Here is a 21001-nt window from a genome sequence, read left to right as displayed (position 1 = left end):
TGGGGAGTCTGAAAATCTCATTTTGGGAAAGGCCAATTCCAGTCTTTTTCCAAATGTAACTCTTCTCCTCTAGGAAGCCCTCTCACTTGCTTCAACTCATTCACCTCCCCCTTCCTGTTTTGCAGCCTTTGAGCAGCCTTTGATCATATAGGTAGGTGCCTGTATGAGTCACGTTCTGAATCAGTCTCTAAGGGCAGCTGTATTCAGCTTGCCTGGCTCTGTGGCCCAGCCCTGATGGGTCTCCCAGAGATGACTGAGGAGAGTGGTGGGGTTCAGCAGTCTGCCTTTCTCTCAGCTACAGCCCCAAACAGCTTCCGGGAAGAGCATCACTCACTATGGACACTGCATCCTCCTCTTAAAGCTAGAATCTATGGTTCCAACTTCAAAAAACTGATACTGTTCCCAGGGCACTTTCACAGTCATTCTCAGGGCCCCTCCACTGAAGCAGACGGGGCCTGTCACCAACCCTGTTTTACGTAAGAGGAGCTGGTCACGTTGCTCACGTCCACAGTCACTCAGAGCAAAAAGACCAGCACGCCCCCTCATCGTCAGTCTGGTTTTCTCTCCAAGTACCACACTACTTCCCCCGGGCATACCCACTCCCAGCTGGACTCCAGAGCAACTGATCTTGGGCCAGGGCTGGGGGCAAGGAGCAAGTAGGTCTTAGTGTTTGTGTGTTTGCCCTTGACCTGCCTTTACCCTTGAGGGAACTCCTGTGTTCTTCTGCTCCAAGCAATCCAAGCACCCCAAGCTGCACCCCACTTCCAACCAGTCATTTGGGGCCTTTTTCCTGCTGTCTCTTGGCTATACAGACTCAAACTTTGCATTGGAATAATATTTATTTATTTTTTTTACTTGGCAAAAAGTCAAGTGCCACATTTTTAAAAACAAAATCTCAAACAATCAAACGCATTACCCATCACAGAAGAGGGTCTGGCAACAGTACAAAACATCCTACTTAAGATTTTTTATACAAGTAGGTTTAAAATGAGTTCTGTGAGAACTAAGAAATCTACAGCTTGTAGTTTAATAATAGAAAAAAATTAAGACAATTAAAAGATCTGTAGCATCCAGCATTTTGCTTAATTCCCTGTTTTATAGCACCTATTTCTCTAGGTTAGAAGATAAGAATTCTAGAACCTGTGGTGTATGCCTTGTACCACAGCAAGATAGGGTGGACCTGCTGTCTCCCCTCCCCACCAGCCCCCATCACCAAGGAGAAGACACTCTTTTTTTTTCAATCTCCCCACTTACTCCCAGAGCAGAGGGGGATAACTGGGAAAGCAACTTAGAAATTAGAGTGCAGGAATATGACTTCCTTTCCCCAGAATGGGCTGCTGACAGAAGCAGAGTATGTGTTTAGAATGGTGGAGGAGTTTGTGGGTGGGAACAGCTATTATCTGCAACATGATGCATAAAAAGCAAGGAGTAACTGGACATCACGGTCAGTTGCCTGCAAGTTTAAAAACCTCAGACTAAACAGACAGTTCAAGTGAGGAACAAATTACTAACCACATAGATGCTTTTACATGCACACCACTGTTGGCTGTAGGCCACCCCATCACCATCCCAGGGCTGAGCCAACAGAGTGGCTCCACTGTATTAAGAAAAACAAACATTACACACATGAAGCACTCACTACACACAGATAAATCCCCTGTTCATCCCCACCCTCCAGAACTGAACCCAATTTAGAAGACAAAAGCAAAACCCACTGGGGAGATTAGAAGAAAGGCAAAGAAGTTTCTCCCCAAAGCCAAGGGGACCGAGTATGTGAATTTTAGCAGACTTGAGGCCCCCAGCTCCAGGCCCCTGAGAAACCAGATCAGGTCTTATTTGAGAGGAGGGAGAGGGAGGTTTGGATGGAGATTCTTTTTACCAAGTCCTACCAAGGCTTCTGTAGCCTCCAGAGCTGCACCTTGGATGGAGACCCTGATGTTTTGGGGGAGTGGCCATTGATTTAACCAGATGGGAAACTGAAGTGGAAGTGACACATACACAGAAATGTTCTCACCTGGGGGACACACAGATGGGAAGGCAGGTGGGAGATGGATTACTTTGGAGTCCTGGCATGAGTCCCCGGGAAGCTTTCAATCTAACTCAAAGGGTTTCCTACCGGTGATTTGTTTTCCTTTCTATTTTTACTTCCTATAATCAGTGTTGTTAGACTTTACAAAACAAGATAAAAACTAGTCCCAAAGCTGGACTCTGTGAATATAGTTGTTTCTTTTATAAATATTTTAATTACAGTAATCCTCACTCCAGATAATTTCAGTGACAAACGGTACTTGCAGGCACACAAGTTCTCACTCACACACACACACACACACACACACACACACACAGAGCCCCCAAACTTTCACAGAAAGTCTGACAGCAACCATATAATTATAAAGGAGCCCTACCTCTCAAGAGTGAAGTAAGGGTGAGAATGACTATGTCAACCTAAAGAAGCCAGAGAGGGGAGACTGTGTGTCGCTTAAAGAAAAAATATAAACAGGAATTAACAACAATGTCTGGTTGAGAAGCCAGAAAGAAAAAAGACAGTAAAGTAAAATTCTGCTTACCAAAAGGGAAAAAAGGAAAAAAAAAAAAAGAAAACCCTTTAGATTTCTGTACAGAGGTTCTTCCTGCCAAGTGCCTAAACCATAGGCAAACTCTGGTGTTCCCACTAAAATATGAGGGACTCACACAACTGGAAAAAAATCAAAAGAAGAAATGGAAACTGAGGATGGAAGTTAGTGAATTTCTGTGCATTCTGGGAGAGACTTAGTTGCCGTTAACTCCAGAGCCCAGCGTAGTTTCCATGGAGCCCTGAAGGGAGGGGTCCTCCTGCCACGAAGAGCTTCGTTCCGGACGAGTCGTAGCAGTGCGTGTAGACAGCGTTGGGGAAGGAATCAGTGTCTGAAAAGTAACTCCTCCAGGTTTCGTCATGATTCTGTGGGAAATAAGAGACTCTGTGAGCACTCGCCGTGGGGCAGAAAAGGGAAAGAAGGGACAAGAATGCTTTCTAGGCTCCTTAAGAGGAGAGGGTCCTGTATCTATACAGGAGACTGGTGCTCATGGGAGTTGGAGCCCCATTTTTCCAAATGAACATTAGGGAGGAGCCAAGCAGGCTGAAGAATTGCTACGCAAACCTAAGGTCTTCTCAGGACTGCTGGAACCAAATGCTTTAATAATTCACTGGCAGCCTCAGTGGGAGGTTCCTCTCCTTCCAGCTCTATTTTCACCTGGGGGTTACCCTGGGCCAACCAGTGTGTCTTACTGGGCCTGTTTTCCCACAGACATGCAGACACAGAAACAAAACCAAGGGAAAGTGCCTTTCTCTGCTCCAAGGAGTGTCTCTTACTAGTGAAAAACTATGTGGTAGGAGGTGTGTCAGTGGGGGTGGGAGCGGGTGGGTAGAGTGAATACAACTTTTCTGTCACTGTCCAGTAACCATGTGAGGCACGGGCTTACTCACCAGCCAGCCTCTGCCAGTCGTTAGTTTCAGATTCTCCCCTGCTAGTCTGGGCTTGGACCCATAACAAGCTGAGCGCCTCTCTTCCAGGAACCTCTGAGCTCGGATGTCATAGAACAGCAGGGAGCCCTGCCCTGTGCCCACAGTGATGATGTGCTCATAGAAGCTCACTGACCGGATACCTGAGAGAGAGAAAAGTAAAGGGCAATCAGGTCTGCTAGCCTGAACTTCTCTGACACTGAGTTCACATGGCACCCCTAAATACCACAGCGCCTTTCCCAAGGCAGACTTAGCTCACGCACAAGCCAGAGAACCCTGACGCCACACTGCCCATGCACACACTAACAGGAACCTTCCCATAAGCCTCAGAAATACCAAATGCCTGATGATGCCCAAGGTGCTTTGGGCCCAAGACCATAAGTATGCCCTGAACTTGCTTGCCTCCCCTCGACTCACTCTGAAGTCACCTTTCATAACTCTAACTTCTTCTCCATTATATGTTTCCAACCTGTACTGAAACTGAGGGTAATCTGCATATTTACAAATCATTACATTAACAAGGACTTTCTTGTATTTGACCTAAAACCACTACCGTGGCACTGCAAAAGGTCTTTATCTGGTATTAAGTGTGTTATGAGAGTGGCAAACAGCCTAGAACTGAAGCACTCAAAGGAGCACTGTCTCTCACCTGTGAATTTAAGACAAGTCACCTAATCACTTTGGGTCACAGGGAAAATACATCTACTGCATCTGTGGATCAGATAAGTGCATGGGATGTGAAGATGTCTCTAAGTACAAAAGAGGTGCTCGCTAATATTTGTGAAATCAATATTTCCTTATTAGGTTTGAAAGCTACTCCTGTAACAGTAACCAAAATCTCTTAAAACTTCATTGCAGACATCATTCCGGCCAAGACTATTTATTCTTTCCCTTACTACTTTCCTTACACACATTATTCTCTCTGTTCTGAAATGTATTTCAAGAATAACTGAAAACAGATCTAAAACAATGGCGAAAACTGCAGCATCTACACGAAAATAAATACTACTTGAAAGAGAGAAGATACTGTGCCTTTTAGGACTCTCAGGATAAAGTGGCCACATTTTTGCATGAGAAGGGGGACAATGTCAGATGAAGAAGAAAACACACTTTGTTAGTTGGACAATCTGGATTCTGGTCCCTGGCTGTTCCCCCACCAACCTGTGTGGTGTTTGGCAAGTTATTTAACTAGTCTGGGTCTCAGTCTCCTCATCTATAAAATGGGGTGTAAACTGCTTCCCACAGGGTTCTTGGTAAGATGAAATGAGATGTCAGACAAAGGTATTCTGAAATCTTAAAGTACAGTACAAATGTAAGTCTCTCTTTTTATTCCTCAGTGAAGAATGAGGGTGCCCTCAGAGAGAATATGCTATTAAAGATTGGGAGGCGGGGGGGCCTGAAGCCTAATTCACCCAGTGGGTAAGAACTAAACTGAATATTTTCTTCAGCTTTATTGAGGTATAATTGACATAGAATACACTGCACATACTCAAGGTATACAATTTGAAGTTTTAACATATGTATATATCCATGACACCACCACCACAATCAAAATAACATATTTATCACCCCCAAAAGTTTCCACATGCCCCTCTGTAAAATCCTCCTCACCCCACCACATCATCCCTTAGCATAAAACAATTTTATAGTTCAGGTAGGGTCCCAGCAAAAAACTACCACAAGGAGTAGGGCACTGTGGAAGAAAAAGGAAACCACCAATACGCTGACTATTGGTTTCCATCAAAGGCTTCTGTGGCCACACATTTGTGTGCGGTGTTTGAAGCTTTGCTGCCGTATGCAGGTATTCAATCTCCCCTCTGTGTCACCAAACACCTCCACCAGGTTCCATAAAGATCACTATATTTGTTTGGAAACCAATATTGAAACTGAAGGTCAAAACCCATTCACAACGCAGCTGTAAGCCTGAGGGGCACACGGGGGCCTCTTACCACTGCCTCGCTCCCTGGAGCAGACAGACTTGACGTTGTATGATGGCTGCCGTGGATCCAAGAAGGAGACATGAGCTTGGGAGCCCACTGCATACACGGACCACTCACTACCATAGGCCAGGCACACATTCTCACGGCAATATGGCAGTTTGGTGGAGAGGAGCTGAAAACAGAGAGAGAAGAGATGCACCTATGGCATTACCGGAAAGCACAGGGCAGGGCATTGTTCTTAGATGCCCACCTCTGTGGGCTTTCCTCATATACCAGACAAACAAAGTCACAGACAAAAAGACATGTCCCAATTAAGGAAATAACATCCTGTTCCACCCCTACGTATGTAAGAGAAAGAAAGAATGATGATAATAAACAAGATCTAGGTACTGAAGAGGGGCCAGTTAGGGAAAAAGGTCAAACTTGAATTAAATAATCAGAAGCAGAGAGAAAGGCCAAAAGCCACAGGCTGTTTCCAGGGATAACCCCAGGGCACTAAAGCCAAGGTCCCACTCTGTTCTCTGCCGGGAAGAGCCACTACCCTTCTCACTGATCTTCAGGTAAAGGGGCTGATTTCTGGCTACCCTCAGCCTAACTCCCCAACTGTATGGGAGTTGTACACTACAGAAAGCACACTCGTGGGACTGCTCAACCCCAGGTAACCCCAATCAGCCTTAACCCTGGATCCTTGTCATTTAGCCAATCCTCAGTGGCTACTGCACGTAAGGCACCAAGCAAGGTGCTCAAAGGCTGCTGTGACATGAAGGAAATCAATAATTCCTGGAGCTCTGCTTCCTCTTGAAAAAGAGTCTATCATAGAAGTTATAAGCAGCAAAGGCCTCTGGGACAAGAAGAGGACAAACGATCCACGGGTAGGTTTAACTTTAGGCAAAAGGTGCTTGCAAATATTGTAAATTAAATCCATATGTTACGTGATTATTTTAGAGATGATTAATCTTAGTTTAATTGATCTTCGGTTGCCAATGGTTCCTAACATTTAGGTTTTTCCTGCCCTCACAATATTGCAAATAGTCAGTAATCCATAAGCAATACTTAAATGCATTGTGGATTGGAAGATTGCTAGTTAAAGGAGTCTCTCAGCAAGTCTTTGCCATGTGAAAGAATCACCCCCTCTGACTTTTTTTTTTTCCCCCCAGTTCTGGACATTAGTTTCATCAGTCATTTTCACCTTCTCTGAAGAGCATTAAAAATTTACTCAGTTTGCCAGTATCCGTGTCATAAAATTGCTGTAAGTTGTTCTAAATTAATTATTTCACAGGAAATAGATAGATCTCTTATTGTTGGGTAATGGAAACGCGCAGATTATCCTGTACGTGTTACTCCAATCAACTGATAACATAGTTTCTGCTGGGTTCCCTCTGACTTCTTTAAAAGACTTTTAAGAGGGGCAGGCCAGACTTAGAATTTCACGCACTGTGCAATCACATGCCCAGACCCTTGGAGAATTCGTGCTTTAGACAAGAATGAAAAAGTTCAGGGAGGATTAAAGTATTTTAACTATAAGGTGAAACTACTAAGTCATGTTCACCACACCTTAGACAGTGTATTTTCAGCCTTCCAGAGATGAAAGTAGCCATCCAGAGATACTGCTCCCAATTCCTGCAAGAGCAATGAAAAACAGGTTATACTCACAGCAACTAATATATAACAGTAAGCAGAGGAAGACCCTGCAGGTTGGGGTCCTCCCATTACTCACTCCTATCCTATGATGGTGCCAGGGATTATCAGCCCGTCATCTTACCCTACAAAATGCAGCTGTACAGCATATTAAAGCAAGGCTGCTTCTTGAGAGAACCCAAGAAGCAAGTCCTGGTTTGAACATAGACAACCATGGTTAAAAAAGCCCATACTATACAATCATACACATGACATCCTGTTTGATAGTTAGAGCAGAGCATGCACATGAAAGAGTTTTGTAAGTCTCAGTGTGAGAGTTTCTATAAGTAGAGGGTCTAAGCTGGGAGAGATAAGTCTACCCCTAACCCATAAATATGGATGAGAGATAGGAGGCGGCTAAGGGAACTACCCCTCAAATTGTGGCCTGATTCAAATTTTGGGAAAAGAGCCGTTCTTCTCTTCTGGCTCTGGGTCTCCATACTAACACTCTACTTAATAGCCCAGCAGTTTCAGATCTGACTCAAATGATTAAGTTAAGACTTGATGGCAGTGTTGAGAAGAGGCAGTAAAGAATGAAAAGAAACTGAATACAAGAGAGAAGAAAGTGACTGCATGTAGGAAAATCACACCCAAAATAGAGCACCGACAAGATCGTGTGCAAATGAGAGACAGTCAAATCAGAGTGGCCCTGGGGAAACTCTGAGAGGCTAATAGATATGAACCATCCAGAGAATACTCAGTGCAAGGGGTGGCTTTCATAATTTCAGTTATAATCTTTCTCAAGAGAGAGATTATAACTAAGCATCCCTCAGCCTTCAAGAGATGCTCTGTGGGCTCAGAACTGAGTTATGTAGTAAGCTCTGACTTGGGGAAGGAGAAGGAGAGTGCACCTCCCAAGACATAAGCCAAGAAGCTGAAGCAAGAGGAACAGGCGTCAGGGAACCTCTGGCAAGCTCATACCTTGTTCTTGTTGTTGAAGGCCAGAGCTCGGACCTTGCAGTTGTCAGGGTTTGTGTCCTCCTTGGGGATGTCCTTTAAGGCCTTGTGAGTGATGTGAGCATACACAGGGACCCGTGACACATTGTGCCTTGCGTCACTTTTGGTCAACACATCATCTGTCACCTCCCAGAGTCCCATAGAACCATCGCGTGAGCCTGTAGGGCAAGGAAACCACAGATGTCAGACATATCCAACTCTCCATGAGACAGTCCCACAGAAGCCAAATGGGATTTCTTAGTCTAGCTCTTTGTGCACCATGCTCACATGTGCTGAAGCTTGGCCAGGTGGCCCACACCAAAACAGAAAGCGGTATGTATTTTAATAGCCACACTAAGAGGATGATTCAACTGAGGTGTAGGAGTTAAAATATAACCTTTAAGTATAACGTAGTTGGTGGGACTTTTGAAAAGAGAGCATAATACATTTGATAAAGCTCAGTAATTTTCCAAGCCAAATGCTTAGGTCACTTGGGCATGCGTGCACAGGTGATTTCTACTAGGCAATAGGGTTTGGGAACTTCCACTCTAGATCAGTGGCGCTTAATATTTTCTGAGTCATGGATCCCTCTAACAGACTTAGGAATGTTAAAGACCCCTTTCTCTAGAAAAATACACAAAAAAACCTACCTTGCACACTCAATTTCAGGGAGCTTCATGGGCCTCTTGAAGGAACCATAATCCCTGAATTAAGAATGACTGTTCTGGGCTTCCCTGGTGGCACAGTGGTTAAGAATCTGCCTGTCAAAGCAGGGGACACGGGTTCGAGCCCTGGTCCAGGAAGATCCCACACGCCGCGGAGCAACTAAGCCCGTGCGCCACAACTACTGAGCCTGCGCTTTAGAGCCTGCGAGCCACAACTATGGAGCCCGCGTACTGCAACTACTGAAGCCCGTGCGCCTACAGCCCGTGCTCCTCAACAAGAGAAGCCACCGCAGTGAGAAGCCCGCACACCGCAACGAAGACCCAACACAGCCAAAAATAAATAAAATAAATTTTTAAAAAATGCCTTAAGAATGACTGTTCTACATTAAGATGAATGCTTAAAAACATAAATAGTTTTCCTTAGGGAACATAATGAAGTACTTAAAAACAAGTCTGTGGTATAGTCATAAAACAGTATATCAAGAACCAATAAAAAGGGCTTCCCTGGCGGTGCAGCGGTTAAGAATCCCCCTGCCAATGCAGAGGACACGGGTTTCAGCCCTGGTCTGGGAAGATCCCACATGCCGCGGAGTAACTAAGCCCGTGCGCCAGATCTACTGAGCCTGTGCTCTAGAGCCCGTGAGCCTCAACTACTGAAGCCCGCAAGCCTAGAGCCTGTGCTCCACAACAAGAGAAGCCACCACAATGAGAAGCCCCCACTTCGCCACAACTAGAGAAAGCCCAGGCCCAGCAACAAAGACCCAACTCAGCCAAAAATAAATAAAAAAATAAAATAAAAGAACCAATAACAAAAATGTTTTCAAATTCCTTTCCAGTAGCATTATCTGCCAACACTCCTTTGAGACCAGAAGGTGCCCTTCTCACATTGCAAATCTCCTGAATACTTCACAGTAAAAATTGTCTAACATGGGAGAAATATCATCCAACTTGTTTGTATCATAAGGTTTGTGGACAAAGGTTCAAAGCAGAGGGCTCATCATGTGTGAAATCTAGAAAAGGCCAGAGAGAGAAGGGCACATCTAGAGAACTACATACGGTTTATAATGCAAATATAAAAAATAAAACTATACAAGTTTTATTATGAAAAATTTCAAACATATTGAAATGTTGAAAGAATTTTACAATGAATTGTATACTTACACCTATAGTCTACCATCAACATTTTCTTATAGTTGGCATATCATGTATCTATACATATATCCATCCCTCTGTATGATCCCATTTTAACCTACTGGTAATCCCATTTTAACAACTGAAATATGTACTGAAAAAAGACTAGCAAGATCGATTTCAAATTGTTAACAGTGACTATCTCTGGGCACAAATTGTGTAGGTAATTCTTTCCTTTTTTGTTTATTTGAATTTAAAAAAATTCTTACAATAAACATGTATTACTTTTACAGTAAAGAAAAAATTGTTTTAAGAACTAATCTGGCAGCAACATGAAGATCGGATTGGAGGAGACAAGACTAGAGGCAGAGAGAAAATATGGAAGGACATTGGGGTAATTCAAAAGATAGATGATGAGCACTCAAGTAGACAAGATAGAAAAGAAATTGATGGATATAAGAGATGTTTTAGAAAACAGAATCAACATGGCTTGGTAATCTAAGGAGACTGAAGTCTTAGTTCTCTGGCTGTGCACCTAGGTGGAAGGTAGGAGAATTTACCAATATATGTCAATGGCAGGGGGAGGTGAGGTCCTGGAAGGGAGATGATGAGTTTGAATACACTGAATGTGAGGGGAATGTTCAGGGGTTGATGCTCATCATCAAGTCTGAACATTAACACTGGTTAACAACTATTGAGCATTTTCAATATGGCAGCCACTAAGCACTATCTCATCTGATATTCCCAATGACCCTGTGAAGTATATATAATCATTACCCATGTTACAGATGAGGAAATCCAAGTCTCAAAAGCCTTAAATAACTTGCCCTCTGTGCTAATAAGTGGTAAGACCAGGATTCAAATTCAGATCTTTATTATCAGAGCCAATACTTTTTTTTTTTTAATGCAGCAAAAACTAATGTTAATGGTACATCAAACATTCTTTTTTATAAATAATAAAACCTTGTTTATATCCAATTTAACAAGACATCTACATTGACTTAAAACTATTTGGACTTTCTTGCTGATGTGACCTCTCAGAGTATGAAATTCCTGATTTGGATGTGAACAAAGCATAACTGAAAATTCAAAAGAAACATTTTTTTTTTTTTTGGCCGCACCATGCAGCTTGCGGGATCTTAGTTCCCTGACCAGGGATTGAACCCATGCCCCCTGCATCGGAAGGCAGATTCTTAATGAAGGCAAATTCTTAACTACCGGACCACCAGGGAAGTCCCTATTTTTAGTTTTTTGAGGAACGTTTATACTGTTTTTCATAATGGCCACACCAATTTACATTCCTACCAGCAGTGTACTAGGGTTCCCTTTTCTCCACATCCTCACCAACATTTGAAGACTTTTTGATGACAGCCATTCTGACAGGTGTGAAGTGATTATTATCTCACTGCGGTTTTGATTTGCATTTCTCTGATGATTAGCAATTTTGAGCATTTCCTCATGTGCCTGTTGGCCACTGTATATCTTCTTTGGAAAAATGTCTATCCAGGTTTTCTGCCCAATTTTTAATTGGGTTATTTTTTTATATTGAGTTGTAGGAGCTGTTTATATATTTTGGATAACACTTATTGGTCATATCATTTGCAAACATTTTCTCCCATTCCATAGGTTGTCTTTCTGTTCTGTCGATGGTTTCCTTTGCTATGCAAAAGCTTTTAAGTTTAATTAGGTCCCATTTACTTAATTTTGCTCTTGTTTCTTTTGCCTTAGGAGAGAGATAATGAAAAATATTGCTACAATTTATGTCAAAGAGTGTTCTGCCTATGTTTTCTTCTAGGAGTTTTATGGTTTCCAGTCTTCCATTTAGGTCTTTAAACCATTTTGTTAGTTTTGCATATTGGTGTGAGAAAATGTTCTAATTTCACTCTTTTACATGTAGCTGTCCAGTTTTTCCAGCACCGCTCTTCATTGGAGACTGGTTTTTCTCCATAGTATATTCTTTGTCATAGATTTATTGACCAGAAGTGTTTGGGTTTACTTCTGGGCTCTCTGTTCTGTCCCATGGGTCTGTCCCAGAGGCTGCTCTTCGCTGCAGTACGTGGGCACCTCATTGCGGTGGCTTCTCTTGTTGCCAAGCACGGGCTCTTGGCACGCGGGCTCTAGAGTGCAGGCTCAGCAGTTGTGGCGCATGGGCCTAGTTGCTCCGCAGCATGTGGGATCTTCCCAGACCAGGGCTCGAACCCATGTCCCTTGCATTGGCAGATGGATTCTTAACCACTATGCCACCAGGGAAGTCTTACCATGCTGTTTTGATGAGCAAAGCTTTGTAGTTTAGTCTGAAGTCAGGGAGCATGCTATCTCTAGCTTTGTTCTTTTTTTCCTCAAGACTGCTCTGGCAATTTGGGGTCTTTTGTGATTCCATATAAATTTTAGGATTGTTTGTTCTAGTTCTATGAAAAACGTCATGTGTATTTTGATAAGGATGGCATTAAATCTGTAGATTGCTTAGGGAAATACAGACATTTTAACAATATTAATTCCTCCAATCCAAGAACATGGGATATCTTTCCATTCCTTTGTATCATCTTCAATTTCCTTCATAAATGTTTTACAGTTTTCAGAATATAGGTCTTTCACTCAGAGCCAATATTCTTTTTCCTTTTTAAATTGAAATATAGCTGATTTACAATATTATATTAGTTTCAGGTGTACAGCAAAGTAACTCAGTATTTTTGCAGATTATATTCCATTATAGGTTATTACAAGATACTGGGTATAATTCCCTGTGCAGCAGTCCCCAACTGCTGGGACTAGGGACCGGTTTCACGGAAGACAATTTTGCCATGGACCAGGGCGTGGGGGGGTGGGGAGTGGAGATGGTTCAGGAAGTAATGCGAGCATTGGGGAGCGATGGGGAATGGCAGATGAAGCTCTGCTCGCTCACCCACAGCTCACCTCCTGCTGTGTGGCCCAGTTCCTAACAGGCCACGGACCGGTAGCAGTCCGCAGTCTGGGGGTTGGTGACCCCTGCTATACAGTATATCCATGCTGCTAATCTATTTTACATACAGTAGTTTATATTGGTTAATCCCATACTCCTAATTTGTCCTTCCCCCCTCCCTCTCCCCTTTGGTAACCACAGCTTTGTATTCTATATCTGTGAGTCTGTTCCTGTTTTAGAGACAATATTCTTAAAACCTGCTATACTGTTCACAAAATGTAGACTTGGAAGCTATCAGCCTGAAAACATAGAATACTCACAGCCTATATGAAAAAAGAGAAGGGAAGCTCCCAGAAAAAGCCACGTCCTGGCTCCTAACAACCACACTTAGTGCAAGTTACTGTCATACAGATGGTCCCTAAAGAGGTGACATGATTCAGCCTTTGCCTTCAAGGAGCTCTCATTTCTTGGGGACACAAACGACAGGGAATCCAAAAGCTTCTGAACCACTACTGAATAATCTTGAACTGTGACTATGCTTGTCCATTAGATTTATTTTCCCTCCTGGCTGGTTTCTATTGCCTTGCAAAGAATCCAAAGAAGAAACATTTATGTTCCCTTAGCTTTGTTCGTAGCAGTTCTAAGCATGGGCTTTGAACTCAGAGCTGGATTCAGATCCTGAGTCCACCTCTCACCATCTGTGTAGCCTTTGGCAAATTATAACTTCTCAGAATCTACATTTTCTCATTTGTGAAATGAGGCTAATAATGCAAACCTTCTAGGACTGTTCTGAGGATTCTATGAGATAACACACATGAAATACTTAATTTAGCAACTCTTACGATTTTTTTTAAAAATTTGGGAATCTGGAATGGGGGATTATATATTTACATATAGGTACCCAGCAAAACTGGTTGGCACTCTGAGCTTACTTTCTAGGCTGCTGTGGGTATTCAGAAAGCATCTGAGTATCTCTATGTTATCTTCTCTACACTCATTTCCATGTATTTTTTCTGACTGTTCTACCACTGGGAGAGAAATTCCCCCAATCCTATATAGCTTTATCAACACTATGTAGTTGTACAGAAAATGATAGTTGCTCCTAATACTTTGCAGAGCACACCAACTTTTCCAAAAGCACTTTCACAACTATTGTCTCAGTGAAGCCCCACAAAAATGTTGAGGCTAACATGCCAATACACAGGCTCTTTGGAACAAGGCAGAGTATGAATAATAAGTGTGCTAGTACTTCCACTTTCCAGATCAGGAATATACAAGGGGAATGACTTATCCAAGGTCACATGGTAAGTCAGGAGAAAGAGGATTAGAAACAAGGTTTCCTGGCCCCTGCCGGATGGTCTGTTTACTGGGCTATTTCCAATCACACTACTCTCCTTCAACTTTTAGCTTCCCTCCCTCCCTGCCACACCGGAACTCCCTACAAAAGGGCAATTTTACCAGATACCGCCATAGTGTCACTGATCCATGCAATGGAAAAGATCCAGTCCTTGTGTCCATCCTTCAAGAGGAGGGAGTGACAGGTACAGAGAGAGAAAAAAAAAGGAAAAAAAGAAATCAGTAAAATAAGGATTACCATGTACACTCCTGAAAAGCTTACGAGTCTGACTGAAAATATCTTTGTAAAAATTACAATTCTGATCTCTGGTGATTTCAACCCAAATGGCATGATTCCACAATTTTTAACTTCTGTCTTGAGAACCTCAAAGCTGGAATGAAACTGGCATTCTTGCGGACAATAAACATGGCCGGTGGACACACAGCTCTAGCATTCTCTCTCTGGATGTTCTACTTGTGGCTCCTATGCACAATTACCCAACTCTCATCCCTCCAACACACCTCCTGGCACTCTCCCCTTGCTTCCTGGGACTATAGCTACAACTGACCTCTATGCTGTTCCATCTGTCTGGCACTCTCTTCCTCCAGACATCAGTATGGCTTACACCCTCATTTCCTTTAAGTCTCCCTGCTCAAATGTCATTCTTATCAAAGAGGCCCTCCCAACTATCCTCTGAAATAGCATTCTCCACCATGCTCTCTCCCTTTAGCCTGCCTTTACTCTTCTCCATGGCACTCATCACACTCTGACATACTGCTGGTACATTTTTGTTGGTTTATATGCCTCCCTTCACCTGACTGTAGGCTTCAAGAGGGTAGGGGCTTTGTCTGTTTTATTCACTGCTATGTCCCCAGTGTCTGAAACAGTGACCGGCCATAGAAGGGTCAAAAAATAGTTGCTGAATGAATAACTTAATAAACCCTTCTGACTATGGGCAGTAGGAGATGTGTAAACACTGTGATGTGGACTCAAACACCAACCCACCGCTGATGGCCTCTGAGGTGTACTGCTCGCCTCTTTATCAAACATACCCTCTGTCAACATCTCTGATACTCCCTGTGGTGAGTGGAATACCAACTCTCAAATCTCCATCCCCATACCTCACCATTACGCACCCCCAACCCAAGTCCGCAGAGGTCTACAGAAAACTGTCCCTTCCTGGGGGGCTTGTGGGATGAGGACTGGGCTCTGTTAAAAAACAAGGCTACCTCTAACTACAATTACTGGGGAGACTTACATCTCCCACACACACAGGATCTAGTGTAGGCAGCCGGTAGATGGCAAGGCTGTTGGGGTTGTCTCCTCCGGTGGCTAACAGTGTTCTAGAGGGATTCAGCTCGATAGCATGGATACCACAGCCCTGCTGTGTCACACTGCCAGGCTCCCGGTCCTTCAGAATGGGGATCTTGGTGATCTGGCTTGTCTGGACATCCACTACAAACAGCTACAAGAGAAAAGGGATAAAGAAGCTGAACGCAGTTTCTCTTCAGTGTGGCTAACGCTGGGTACAAACATCCATTCATTCACTCAGTTACCCATCAAACATTTAATTAATGTCTACTATGTTAGACCCTGGGCATTATTAAACGCATGGTCAGGGCGACACTAGTCAAATGAAACACGTAAATAAGAAAGCATAACAGAGGTAGATATAATATGCTACATAAACACAGAAGAGGAAGAAGTAAATTCTGCCTGGGATTCAAAGATGGCTTCAAAGAGGATTATGGATCTAATGAACCTGATGAAAGGTTTTCTACCAATTCAAGCATATTTCATATAACTTTTTTTTTTTTTTTTTTTACTATTTATTTTATTTCTTTATTTTCCTCATTTTTTTTGGCTGCGTTGGGTGTTAGTTGCGGCACACAGGATCCTTGCTGAGGCATGCCACATCTTTTCGTTATGGAGCGTGGTCTGCTCGGGTTTCTCTCTAGTTGTGGTGAGCGGGCTCCAGAGCGCGTGGGCTCTGTAGTTTGTGGCACGTGGGATCTCTCGTTGAGGCGTGTGATCTCGCTAGTTGTGGCACGCAGGCTTAGTTGCCCTGTGGCATGCGGGATCTTAGTTTCCCGACCAGGGATTGAACCTGTGTCCCCTGCGTTAGAAGGCGGATTCTTTTTCTGTTTTGTTTTTTAAAGATTTTTTTTTTAAATTTATTTATTTTATTTATTTTATTTTTGACTGCATTGTGTCTTCCTTGCTGAGTGCGGGCTTTCTCTAGTTGCGGTGAGCGGGGGCTCTTCGTTGCAGTGCGTGGGCTTCTCACTGCGGTGGAGAAGGTGGATTCTTTACCACTGGACCACCAGGGAAGTCCCTATATAACTAATTCTTATCTAACCATGCATAGAAACTTATAAACAAAACACATCACAACCACTATTAGACATACCTATAAACATTACCACATTTGCAAGAGTGACCTGAGACATGACAAGGTAAGAGATATTCATATCTCACTGCTTATCTATCACACACACATTCTGTTTTGTGCCACCATGCCTTTGCTCATGCTGCTGCTTCTGCCTGAAATGCTCTTATCCACTTCTGTACCAAACTAAACCCCTTTCACTCTCCAAAATTCAACTCAGAGAAATACTTTATGGAAAAGATCAGTCTTAGACAAAGGGCATTCATTGCCAGTGGAGTCTTTTTTTAAAAAAAATATTTATTTATTTATTTAGGGTGCGCTGGGTCTTAGTTGTGGCAGGCAGTCTCCTTAGTTATGGCTCGCAAGCTCCTTAGTTGCGGCACATATGCTCCTTAGTTGTGGCAGGCGGGCTCCTTAGTTGTGGCACATGAACTCTTAGTTGCGGCATGCATGTGGGATCTAGTTCCCTTACCAGGGATTGAACCCGGGCCCCCTGCATTGGGAGTGCATAGTCTTAACCACTGTGCCACCAGGGAAGTCCCTGGAGTCTATTATTATTAAACTCTTTATGTGATTCAATGATTCATTTATTCACTCACTGATTCAGCACCAACTAAATGCCAAGAATTGTTCTAGGTGCTAGAAATATAACTACTAGGAATGATCTCTGCTCTCATATACCTTGTAGTCTAGGTAGTTCATTTAAAATCTTATCAGCAATTCTCAGAGTGAAGCCAAATCATGTCGTATCTTTGTATAAAGTAGCCTACTGCTTGCACAGGAAGATCTATGAAAGGAGAAAGTATATAAGCCTTAAATTTAAAATAGAAAAAGGAAAGGAAGAATATCTAGAACAAGACCGCCAGGTAGAGACTGAGGAAAAATTTTAAAAGGGAAGGTGGAAAGAGGGGAACCACTCCCGAATCTGTAAGCCCTGACAACTACTTAAGGCAGACCCCCTGCCTAACAGGCACAGTCACTGATGTGTCTGACAGGCATTTTTATTTTATTTTTTATTTTTTTTGACAGGCATTTTTAAACTCAATGTGTCTAAAACAAATACTCTTCCTCCCCAAATTGCTCATTTCATCTAATGTCACCAAAATCTGCCTGGTCACACAAGCCTGGGATTCATCCTAGACTCCTTCTCCTCCCTCATTCCCATCATCCCAGCTAGTCCTGCCAAACTATCTCCTAAATGTTCTTACAGTTGGCTCCTTCCTCTCCATCCTCTCTCCTCTAGACAACTGCAACTGGTCTTTGTGCTTTCAGGCAAGGTCACCATCAAAACTATTCTCCATACTATAATCATTCATCTTAATAAAAATGGAAATCCTCCCATGTCAATTAAAAAATATCTAATGGTTCCCCTTTACCTAAATTCAAGCCCCTTAGCATGGCATCAAGACTCTTCTCAATGTGGCCCCTACCTATCTCTCTAGTTTCAAATCCTGCCATGGACCTTATACTCTAGAAAGAACTGCTTATTAATTATTATTCACACAAAACTCTTCAGTGAAATATAATTATTTTGTTTCATGCTCATGCTGTTCACAATGCCAGAAATGCTTTCTCCTACTCTTTTCTTTACCTGGCCATCATGTCCTTACCTTTCATGATTCAGTTCAGACATGTCCTCTATGAACATTCCTTAATGTCCAGGCTGGTTAAGTTCCTCTCTTGTAGGCTCCCAAGACAGCCCTCTACCCACAATACTTAGATCTTATCACAGTTTCAAAATCTTTACTTGTCTCGGGCTTCCCTGGTGGCTCAATGGTTAAGAATCTGCCTGCCAACACAGGGGACATGGGTTCGAGCCCTGGTCAGAGAAGATCCCACACGCCGCGGAACAACTAAGCCTGTGCGCCACAACTACTGAGCCTGTGCTCTAGAGCCTGCAAGCCACAACTACTGAGCCCAAGTGCTGCAACTACTGAAGCCTGCGTGCCTAGAGCCCATGCTTTGCAACAAGAGAAGCCACCGCAATGAGAAGCCCGCACACCACAACAAAGACCCAACACAGTCAAAATAAATAAATTAAAAAAAAAAAATTCTTTACTTGTCTCTCTTCTCCATTAAGCTAATAATGTCCTTCCAATTCCAAGAGCAGGGGGTTTACCCTATTTGGTTCTATTCTCCTGCCCCAACCATGCAGAGCTACATAGTAAGCGCTTACAGTAACCACCTTTCAGGGGGTCTGCCCAATGATGTTAGGGGGCTCCAACATCCCTGCACTCAGAGTGGGGGCCTGTAGCTGAGTTTGATACAGTCCAGATTTCCAGATCACAGCACTGTCCTGGGGTGGCCTCCTGGCTCAAGGAGAACCAGTCCAGAGGCTAGACTGGACTGGGTCATTCAAATTCTCTCAGCAATATGGAACTGGCTGCTGGCACTAAACCAAACTGTCTGGGTGGCCATTTTCTACCAAAGCCAGTCCCCAGAGAAAAGGAAACAGAAGACAGGAAGCATGGACATCCCTGGTTCCTAGGGGCTTTCCAACTCCTAGTTGTTTTTCTGAGATCCAGGGATACTTCCTGCTCTTCAGGTTTGCAAGCTAGCCCTTCCAATAAATGTGAGTGGATTTCTTACCCTTTTAAACAAACGATCTCTAACCAACACAGCCCCTCAAATGTTTAATAAAGCAAAATGTACTGCCCACTTACACTTTTGTGTTGTGTGGTACAATGCAACCATAATATATTAGCTTCTAGATCAGTGATTCTCCAACTGATTACTATACAATATAATATAATACAATAACCTGGGGAATTTTCTTTTTTTAAAAATACTACAAAACAAACACAACTCCCAGGGACTTCCCTGATGGTCCAGTGGTTAAGACTCCGTGCTCCCATTGCAGGGGGCCCGGGTTCGATCCCTGGTCAGGGAACTGGATCCTGCATGTCACAACTAAGAGCTCGCATGCCGCAACTAAGAGCCGGCACAGCCAAATAAATAATAAATAAATATTTAAAAACAATTCCCAGGCCCTACCCTAAAACTCCTCCAATTAGAAAGTTCTGAGTTTGGGGCCAGTAAAAGTGAATTTTTTTTCAAGGATCTCCAGGTGAATCTAATGACTGCCCAGGTTTAACAATCACTGATCTAGAGCCTTGCTATTCAGAGGAGTATCTGGAAGCTTGTTAGAAACAAAGAATCTCAGGCCTTCACCCTAGACCTATTAAATCAGCATCTGGAGTTTCTCAAGATCTCCAAGTACACTGAAGTTTGAGAAGCACTGATGTAGAGAGAATCTGCTCTGTACACTAAGGACGATGCATTTGATAAGACACAACCCTATGCCTTAAAACAGGGCTCCATTTCTGCCACCCAGAAAAGGTGAAGAGAAAAGGCTTCATCTATTCATGTCCAAGAAAGTCTTAAGCCCAACCTCTCCAGTTTTGGACTTGGGAGAGACCTAGGTTTGAATTCCATTGGTTACTTAGTAGCTATGAGATCTTGATCAAGTCACTTTCACCTTTCTGAATCTTGTTTCTTATCTATAAAACTTGAATAATATTATTTATCTAATAGGGTTGCTAGGAGGTCTAATAAAATGTAAAGTATCTAGCACAGGGCTCAGCACAGAATAGGTGCTTAACAAGTACTAGCTAATAGTAACATTCTATTCTAATGTTTGTTTCATTCAGTAGGTTATAAGAAAGGCTTCTACACTAGATGAAAAAGATTTCATACAAGGGAAATGCAAACAGCTGGCTCTGTAGAGGCCCGGGAAAACGAGAGTTTACCCCCAACCTCACCCTCATCCTTGCAGAGGAATGACTAAGCACCATGTGAAGGATAGAGCCTTTTTGCTTTTTCAAAGGAAGGTACAGGGATGTGGATGGAGTGCCACAGACGATCTCCCCAAGCTGTCTGACAAAGGGTCAAGGCTTCATACAGCTCCTGTAACATTTCCCAGAATGAGGCTGCTCCACATTACCCTACTGGGATCCCTGCCAGAAACCAGCAGCACGGCAAGGTAAGCTTGAGGCTTAATGGCTCCCTGCACCTTACAAGTTAGGACAGAGGGAAAAAAGAAAGCAAAGGCCTTACAATCAGGAAGATTGTAAGATTAGTGAGTACACCTCTAAATGCATGTATTTGCATATAGACATATGCAATTGTGTGTATAGAAAGTCAAGGTGGCTGAATAAAACGGGGGGAGGGGAGATTCACAAAGTATCAAAGAGTGTTTTAGATGGAGGTTAATGGAGAAAGGAAAGCAAATCCACATAGGTCGCACAGACAGGATGACTATACCAAGACAGATGGTAAAAGGCAAGAGGGCAGCTTAAGTATGGGAAAGGGAGGATAATTGAAATCAAGCAGAGGAATACATTTTCTCTCCCAAACGGAGATGGGGAGGAGCAAAGGAGAGAGCCAAGATCCAGAAACACAACAGAAAATGGCCAGACAAAATGTATCAAAAATTAAAAATGTGTAAACTCTGCAATTTCAATTTTAGAAATTTATGATAAGGAAATAATGACAGGTGAACAATTTTAATTACAGTGAAATTTATTTAT

The 21001-nt window shown here is 43.0% G+C and overlaps 1 protein-coding gene across 1 annotated transcript in view; it reads right to left on the bottom strand.

The window, feature by feature from the left end:
- Nucleotides 1-820: 820 nt before the first annotated feature.
- Nucleotides 821-21001, bottom strand: part of DCAF12 (DDB1 and CUL4 associated factor 12) — a 36479-nt gene continuing 16298 nt past the window's right edge. The window contains exons 3-9 of the mRNA XM_059924587.1: nt 15342-15548; nt 14206-14266; nt 8038-8231; nt 6994-7059; nt 5449-5611; nt 3464-3642; nt 821-2938 (exon numbers count right to left, since the gene is read on the bottom strand). Of these exons, the coding sequence (XP_059780570.1) occupies nt 2780-2938; nt 3464-3642; nt 5449-5611; nt 6994-7059; nt 8038-8231; nt 14206-14266; nt 15342-15548 (1029 nt within the window). The 3' untranslated portion in view covers nt 821-2779. The remainder of the gene's footprint in view (nt 2939-3463; nt 3643-5448; nt 5612-6993; nt 7060-8037; nt 8232-14205; nt 14267-15341; nt 15549-21001) is intronic.

The sequence above is a fragment of the Balaenoptera ricei genome, chromosome 6 (genome assembly GCF_028023285.1).
Source record: "Balaenoptera ricei isolate mBalRic1 chromosome 6, mBalRic1.hap2, whole genome shotgun sequence".
Taxonomy (NCBI): Eukaryota; Metazoa; Chordata; class Mammalia; order Artiodactyla; family Balaenopteridae; genus Balaenoptera; species Balaenoptera ricei.
This window is presented reverse-complemented; position numbering and strand designations above follow the sequence as displayed.